General features: G+C 48.8%; 1 protein-coding gene and 1 non-coding gene across 2 annotated transcripts; one reads left to right on the forward strand and one right to left on the reverse strand.

The window, feature by feature from the left end:
- Positions 1-3,753: 3,753 nt before the first annotated feature.
- TRNAM-CAU (transfer RNA methionine (anticodon CAU)) lies at positions 3,754-3,840 on the forward strand. Its single transcript is given in 2 exon segments — positions 3,754-3,791; positions 3,805-3,840. It is a non-coding gene; the product is annotated as a tRNA-Met (tRNA).
- A 1,075-nt stretch (positions 3,841-4,915) lies between these two features.
- On the reverse strand, positions 4,916-7,842 carry LOC127346189 (uncharacterized). The gene is made up of 3 exons (XM_051372740.2): positions 7,222-7,842; positions 5,842-6,058; positions 4,916-5,743 (listed from the first exon to the last, which is right to left on the reverse strand). Exons 1-3 carry the CDS (start codon positions 7,543-7,545, stop codon positions 5,241-5,243), a joined length of 1,044 nt encoding a protein of 347 aa, XP_051228700.1. The 5' UTR covers positions 7,546-7,842; the 3' UTR covers positions 4,916-5,240.
- Positions 7,843-8,663: the final 821 nt, after the last annotated feature.

Consider the following 8,663-nt stretch of genomic DNA (forward strand, 5'->3'; position numbering starts at 1 on the left):
ACTTACCAGTGGGTTTCCGTCGGAATCGACGGTTTCCCCGATGAAGATGTGTATGCCGCCAATTGGGACGATGGAGAGCCTGACGGGGTTTGTCCTAGCCGGAATCCAACACTCATCCGGAGGGACGATCGGCAGATTTCTGGCGTAGAGGACGCGCCCCACAGCGATGGTGTCGTCGTAGCTTCCCATGGCGGAACCCTCCCGGTTCTGGCCTCCAGACGCCACAGGCCCCACGGTGGGCGCCAACTGTCGTTGCCTAATCGACGGTACCTCGGAGGAGGGATCCTCACGAGGGGGAGAAGAAGTAGGGGCCATAGGGCGGAGTGCACACGGGACGGTGGTACGCGAGTTACCCAGCTTCGGAACACCTGCACGATGGCAGGGCCTACTGCTGCTTGTCTGGAATTATCTGGGCGCTTTCGCGTTGTTACAATGAGTTGTGGTTCTGCCTCTAGGGCTCCCGGGATCCGGCTTATATAGGCGCACGGATCTAGGGTTTACATGGAGAGTCCTAGCCGGAATACAAGTTGCCTAACTATGGTACAATGTCTTGCCGTGTACGTCAAGGATCCGCCTTCCTCCAAGTACGTGCTGGATCCGGATACTTCATGGGCTGTCACGGATCCGGCCTCCTTCGTAGGTCGGTTGAGATCCGGCTTCCTGTTCCTGGGCTGGACTTCATCCTTCATGATCTACAGCAACTGGGCCGCCCGATGGGCCACATGCCTCACCACCAACTATGGGCCACCCGGGCTTGCCGGATCTAGGCCATGCCGTTGATATACCCATAAAGTATACCCACAACAGTACCGGTGCCGAATAGCCAGTAAAATTTACTCACGAGCGCAAGGCAAATCATGCAAAAGGAATGATGAAAAAACAAAGCAGTAAAAGACTTAGGATATGAGTGAACCAATCTTTATCTCATGATCATAAACTTTTAAAATATTAACAACAAATAGAGACTTAGTTGTTTGAGCGGAGTTAATGTCAGGGTTTGGAGCTGTCTATGTGCCAGGCGGAAGTTCCTCCTACGTACTGCCATGCGGACGAAACCGGTGGTGGGGGCGGTAGATTTCTAGACGCTCTATCTGGATCCATGGCCTCGTCAGTTCTTGGTGCTTCCCCGCTAGGTGGATCCTTCAAATTTCCAGATCTAAGGCAGATCAATCCTTAAAGGATTTCTGCCTAGATCCATTTTTCATGAATGTATCTAGCTCACAGGAGGTCTATGTGGGTCTTGGTTTTTTCAGATCTAAGGCGGATCCAACAATATATGATTTCTGCCTAGATCGGTCTTCCGTGAACATATCTAACTCACCGGCGGTCCATGCGGATTTTCGTAGATCCAAGGAGGAAAACTCTTGAGAGGGTTCCTACCCGGATCCGTCTTCCGCGAACGTGTCCAGCTGAACGGCGGTCCATGTGGATTTTGGTAGATCTAGGGAGGAAAACTCTTGAGAGGATTCCTACCTGGATCCATCTTTCATGATCGTGTCTAGCTGCTCAACGGCGGTCCATGTGGATTTTGGTAGATCCAAGGAGGAAAACTCTTGAGAGGATTTCTCTTCCCGAATCCATCTTCCCCGAACATGTCCAGCTCAACGGTGGTCCGTGCGGATTTTTGCATTTTGTCGGCGTCTCGATCGTCTGTTTCGCCGATGAACATGGGAATATCACAGATCGGAATGGTGGTGCAATGGAAGGTGTTGCTCCTAGCCGGACTTCGGGGATGATAGGAAGATTTCCGGCTTAGAGAAGGCACCCTATGGCGACCGTGTTGCAGATGCCTGCGACAGCGGATCCCGCCCGGATCCATGGTGTAGGTGCTTCTTTTCCCATGGTGGGCCGAGCGTCGTTACATGATCGATGAGTACTCCATGGAGGGTATCTAATGGCATGGAGAGAGGGGGGGAGAGAGAGAAGTGGGCCTAAGGCGGGGAGTTACCGGGATGATGAGACACAAGTTACCCAGCTTCACATCTCGTATATAATGGTGGAGAGACCCTACATGCTGCTATAATTCACTATATTTCAACAAGTGTGTGATTACGATGAGATGATTGGTTCTAGCGCATGTTGTATGTTGTACGTGTCTAAAGGGCTCTCAGGATCCATTTTATAAAGGCCCAAAAATCTAGGATGGTGGAGTCCTCGCCAGATGCTATTAGATCTATCCTAATATGAACAACATCTCTTTTACGTCAAGTCTTCTTTCTTGGCTAGGTCCGAACGGATCTTCCTAGCATATGTAGTTACAAATCCGGTAGCTCACGTGACCACTATGCACACTCTCCATGTTGTTGCTTCCATTTGTCACTGGTATGTCTTCTAGTTTATTTTTCAGAACGGTTTTCTTAATGGTAGGTTACGTGATGAGGTCTATATGCAGCTACCTCCAAGGTATTCTATTCCCGATGACATGGTCTACAGTATCTGACGCTCTCTTTATGGCTTTAGGCAATTCCCTGGTTCCTGGTTTGAGCGTTTTGTCCTCTATGGTTAGTGATGTTGTTTTTCCCCTAGCGCACATGATCATGCGCTCTTTGTCCACCATGACGACTCTGAGTACATTGCTTTTGTCAAGCCCCATCTCTGTGACCAGTTTTTCATGACTGATTTGGGTACTCTTGGCTGCTTCCTTGGGATTGAGGTTTCCTCTGCATTCGATGGCTTCTATATCTCCAGGAGAAGTATATTCAAGACCTCCTCACTCGTGCCACTCTTGGTGATGAGCGCCACTCTTGGTGATGAGCGCAGTATCGAGACTCTTATGGAGCTTAATGTGCATCTCCATGCCACTGATGGTGATCCTCTGCCTGACCTGTCGCAGTAACGTCACTTGGTTGGGACCATTGTCTATCTCGCTATCACCCGTCCAGACATCTCCTATCGTGTCCACATTATGAGTTAGTTTATATCTGCTCCCACTACATTTCACTACATTCAGTTCCTCCGTGTTATACAATATCTTTGTTGCACGATCTCATGTCTCCTTTTCTTTTCTTGTTCCATCTCCTTACAGCTTCTAGGCCTGCTCGGATGCTATGTGGGCTAGTGATCCATCGGATTGCCGAGCCCTTTCTGCCTACTGTGACTTTTTTTTACACTGGTTATTGAAGAACTTTTGTGTTCCCGTTGTCGCACCAACTCCTCTCTTGTGTGACAGTAGAGGCGCTATCAACATTGTGCTTGACCTGGTGAAACATTAGCTCACCAAGCACATAGGTATTGATGCCTCGTTTGTGCGCACTATTATGTGGGATTAGGTTCTCGCTCTACAGACTTCTTCACGAAGGCCCAGACTCGAGCAAAATATGGGTTCTTTCTCTCCAAAACAGCGTTGCTGATCAACCATGAGGTTAAGGGGGGTGTTACAGATGTATAGTCTCCTTGTCTATGTATCTCCATTCTATAAGGGGTTTGCTGCACCTTACACACATGTACATGTATTGGTGTTTGGTCCCTGTGAATGACAGTTGCTCATTTCCAACAGAGATAAGCTCGGCTAACTTTGAAAAAATAAGTACTACTCCAATAAGGACATTAGGAAATTATTAGTGACAATTAACATATTTGGAAAAAAAAATTAACATGCTACTGTTCGACGATACATGTCGTCCTAGGAAACGTTTTAGCATGATAACTTGGTGAACGTGAAAAACTAAGCACTACCCAAAAGCTTTCCAAAAAGAAAGCACTACCCAAAATAGTCATCTTATAAAACGATCGTAGTTTCGCTGTTAACACGTAGGGGTGGTGGCGCAGTTGGCTAGCGCGTAGGTCTCATAGCTAAAGCGAGTGATCCTGAGGTCGAGAGTTCGAGCCTCTCTCACCCCAATTTTTCCCCCTCTAGTTCTTATTTTTCAGAGAATTATTCCACCTTCTGGTTCTTGGCTCGTACTAACAACCAATATTATGCCATGCTAACCCATGTCTTTTATCGGATCCAGTCCCTCCTTTGCCCTCCTCCGTGCTGCTTGCACTGTTACACACGATGATATTGCTCAGCATGCAGAAATGCAGATGCATGTTTCAACTCCTGCTTAACTGTTTTGCGCAGCGGCAGCCAACAAAAGAATGCCAAACTATAAAAATGAGCACACACACCATGACTTCCTCAGGTCTCACCGAAGCAGCACCGTCGCTCCAACTGTTTGTTAATGAAAAGCATGATTGATCCGCCCCCCACCCCCAGTTGTTTAAATGTTTAATCGAGGCACTGACTGACAACGGGGAGCAATCGACAACCTCATGATCCTGGGACAAAGCTAAGCAGCAATTCAGAGACTCTCTACACATGATTGATCCGCCCCAATTTGTTTATCCTTCAATTCTTAATTCAACTTAATGCAACATCTCACATGATTGATCCGCCCCTCCCCTGTTGTTTTAGTTCAGACGCTGGCAGCGGGGAACATCACTATCCTGGGACAAAGCTAATCAGGCTCAGGCTGGCAAAGGGGAACCAAGACTTGTCTTAGCCAATGCAACAAACATCTCTTCTTTTCTTAATGCGCTCCGCCGCATATGTTCCTTTCTTTCCTCGCTAATCTTTCTTCTTTTGTTCCTTTCTTTTCTCGCTAATCTTTCTTCTTTTTTTCTCAAAGCATTCCACTCTAGGAACACATCATCATCAGACGATAATAATGTATAGAGCAAGCGCTGCCACTGCCTCTTCTTTTGCATGGAAAGATTCCCATGTTTTCCAATCACAGTCGTTAGAAGAAAAGAGGGTGAGAAAGCTAAAGCATGCCTCGAGGCTTCAAGATACATGGACGACTTTTCCAATCACTGAATATTGATGTCGTTAAATGGGAGTACAATGATAATTTTCTTCAAAACATGTATAATGTTTCTCAAAAATACATTGGTAAGAGGAATGTGACACATCTGTGTGGCCAAGACACATCTGTGCGATAAATAATCAATATAAGTGGAAAATTTGTGACAACTCTCGAGTTGTACATGGTATGCTAGCGGATTCATCACTAGCATCCGTCACTCACCGAAGAAACAAAAATGAAACAGAAAAATAATTTTGTGTATTTTTTTTAATCTTTTGTATGTGCCTTCAAAAAACCTGGCATGTTATCCCCACTCTCCTTCCAGTTAGCCCCAACCATCTATCTCCCATCAACTGTCAAAATCAAAAGCCTGTAACAAAAAATCCTCTCCTTCCGCTACTCCTCATCCTTCTCAAAATTCTTCTGCATCCATCCAGGAAGCTTGTGTACGTGTCAGAAGCTGAGCAGGGAACGCCGCAGTCGCCTGTCGAACTTCGCCCTCCTCGTCGTGTCAGTCTGGATGGGCATCATGAGCAATCTCCCGGTGTCGAGCTCTGACTGCAGGGAGGACTTGAGCCTCCTCAGATGCCCGACACAGAGCGTGTGGTGATCCGAGTTCATGATGCCACCGTGGAACTCTTGCTCAGGGTTCAGCAAGTCTTTCCTCTCATACTTGGACTGCCATTTCGCTTGGAGGTAGGACAGGGATCTCCACGGAGGCAGGGGCATGGAGTTCTGCTTCAGGGACCATTTCGCCGCGTCTACCATCACGTTCAGGAACTGCTTCAGCCTGGGAAGGGTGCCGACATAGACCACTGGAAGCGAGTCCAGCAGAGCGCCATATGAATCAACAGCTCTGGCTATTTCAAAGTGGCTCCTGAAGTCGATATCAATGATCAGACGCTCCGGACCCGTCATAGCGCTGTTCGTTATCACATCAATGTACTCATGATCACCTGATTGGCAAAACAACAAACAGCTCAGTCACACAGCTCAAACTATGGAGAAATAAGAAGGGTTCTGACTGTAAAGCATAAGTAGTCTAGTGGTCTACCTCCAGGTATCTTGTCGAATCCCTGCCATTTGGATACGCAAACTGCAGCATCATAGCCAGCGTATCTCAACAGCTTCACCAGGAGATGACGGATGCAACTGCCGGTACATTGACCTCTTACGAAAGCCTGAAGCTCCGACTCATGGATTGAGAAGAGCAGCGAGTGGACCACAGAGAGCATCTCGTGTTCTTTCTCATCTCCAGCTTGCTTGTACATCTAAAATTGAACACGCAGAATGTCAGATCCAGTTTGCTCATGGTATGCACCATTAAGCTATCCAGTTACTAGTTTTAGTAAAACTAATGACCAAAACATAAAACCAGCCGCCTTCTCTGGAGCAGACTTCATAATGAGTATGAGACAAATAGCATGGTTTAGTAGAAAATTGGCAGCTCAACTCAAGGTTATAGCAGGGTAAAAAATCTCTGCAAACACTAACTTGTAACCGCTGAACATATGCAGCAAAAATCCTCAAACTGCTCCTTACAAATCATAGTAGTTGGGACCAAATTCTACTGTGCAACAAAACTTGAGAGACAATATTAGAATTGCAGCTGTAGGTCAGCAAGCTTTAATCCTTGTTTGCACTATCTTGGTGGAGTAAATTCAGATCAAACATGGCAGGTATATATATCCTAAAGAATAACCACAACAGAAATGATAACTGGAAATTCATTGTTTATTTTGCACTGTGGTCATGGAGTAAATTCAGAGGAGCAAAACAGGGCAGCGGCAGCATAAATAAATATTAAGAAGTTGCAATTTCTAAGAAGTTCCAACCACATCGTCATGGTTTCAGAAGTACTCCTAATTGACCTTGCCTTACGGTAATAGCCACCTAAGTTGACTTAAATTCAAGCCATGTTCTTAAATCAAACTTGAGAGACAACAATTGAAATGATCTTCAAAAAAGGCAAAGTCAGTGTTGATTTTATCTTGCACTGTGGTTACAGAGAAAATTCAGAGCAAACAGACTAGTAACGGCAATGGACATGAAGAAAGCAAGTGGTACGCAATTTCTGGGAAGTTGCGGGCACATCATCATGGCTTCATAAGTACAACTCCTAATTGGCCTTTTCCGTAACAGACACCCAATTTCAAGGCATGTTCTCAAATCAAACAGTTGGCACGAGATCAATTTCTATGCAATTTCTGAGGAACTCGACTGATTAGCCACAGTTTCAAGTACGGTAACAGCCACTTGGGTAATTAGCATAATATGAAGCGACAGTTTGAAGCACGGTAACTGCCACCTGCCTAATTAGCACAATCTGAAGCCATCTGCTCTGAAACCCGTCAATTTGACAGGAGCAGGGCAGAGCAGAGCCGAGAAGGAACCAAGAGGAAGGGTAGGGAGTGGGTAACATAGCATAACGTACCGAGATGTTATCTGCTAGGTGCGCGAGGTCGGAGCTGCCGGACTCGCTGTCGCTGCTGCCGCGCGAGTCCCCGCTGCCGCCCTCGAGGAAGTCGCTGACGAGGAGGGCCAGGTCGAGCTCGCTGTCGTGGCTGCTGCCGGCGAGGCTCCCGTGCCCCTGCTCCGTGGGGGCAGCTCCGCGCGTCCGCAACCAGAGGTCCCCCACCGGCGAGCCCCCGTTGGCGCCGACCCCGCGCGGGGCGGCCACCCTCGCCGGCGGCGCCCTCCTCCGCGGCGCCACGGCCCCCGGCGGCGAGACGCCGAACTCCTTGGCCACCAGCATCATCCTGGTGCGGCCGCTGGTGTAGCCGGACGAACAGCTCTGACTTCCCCGTGAAACTGAAACCCGCACCGGGGAGCCTGGCGAATCGCAGCAGCGATTGGGTCGTCGGAGGAGAGGGGGTTGCGCGCCCCTGGGAATCGAGCCGGCGGAGAAACGGAGCGCGAATTGGAGCGAAATTTGGTGGGAGAAGAGAATAGGGGATTTGGTTTGGGTTTCCTCTCGCGAGAAGGAGAAAGCGGCGAAATCTCGCGGAGGAACCCAACCCAGCCAAGCCAATGGAATTGGAATTGGAGGTGGGGAAGGGGAGAATGGGGGAAAAGCCAACGCGGCTGCCCTGTCTTTATTTATAGCCGCCGCCGCCCGGCCCCGGTTGGTGGGCTTGCCAAAGTTTGTTGGGCGAAGCTACCCAGCCGCGGCCGCCGGGGCGGGAAGCGGCTCCCCGTTTCGAATTCGCTGCTCGCCGGTCGCTCTCAGCCGTCGGATCATCGTGTGCCTGTGGATTGGACGGTGGGATGGATCCGTCAGCTGGTGGTGGCTCTGTGATTAAAGAGTGCTTTAGTTAATCAACGTACGGGAGGGGTCATGATTGGTTGAGTCATTAGCTGCGTGTGATTGGGAGCGGATCAGCTGCGCTGCGCCCATGTGCATGTGGTGCTTTCTTGGTGCGCAAGATGGGTAGAAACCGCACAACGCTCTCCTCTCATCATCCTTTGTTCCGCTAGGAGAGGGTTGTAACCCGGCCCAATCCCTCCCACACGAGTTAAACACCGGATTTTCTCTCATGCTCGGACATTAGCGGAGCGCGGTGCTCACGTCCATAGTGAGGCGTAATCGCTGGATCCGTCGATCATAATATCTGCTATGCAATACTCCTGGTCTTCGGTGGACGACGTCTAAGTGTGTGAACAACCGTACATGGACGTTGTGTACACGATGCACTAGTAGAAATCGGGGCTTTTGCACCGGTTCGTAATAGCCTTATGCATCGGATATCGATCCGGTGCAAAAGCCCCCCTCGTTGCACCGTTTCAGTTGCGAACCGGTGCTAAAGGGGGCACCACGTGGCCTGTTGTGGAGCGCACAGTGAAGGACAAAAGGGTTTGCCACGGCAGGAAAATGCC

The sequence above is a fragment of the Lolium perenne genome, chromosome 3 (genome assembly GCF_019359855.2).
Source record: "Lolium perenne isolate Kyuss_39 chromosome 3, Kyuss_2.0, whole genome shotgun sequence".
Taxonomy (NCBI): Eukaryota; Viridiplantae; Streptophyta; class Magnoliopsida; order Poales; family Poaceae; genus Lolium; species Lolium perenne.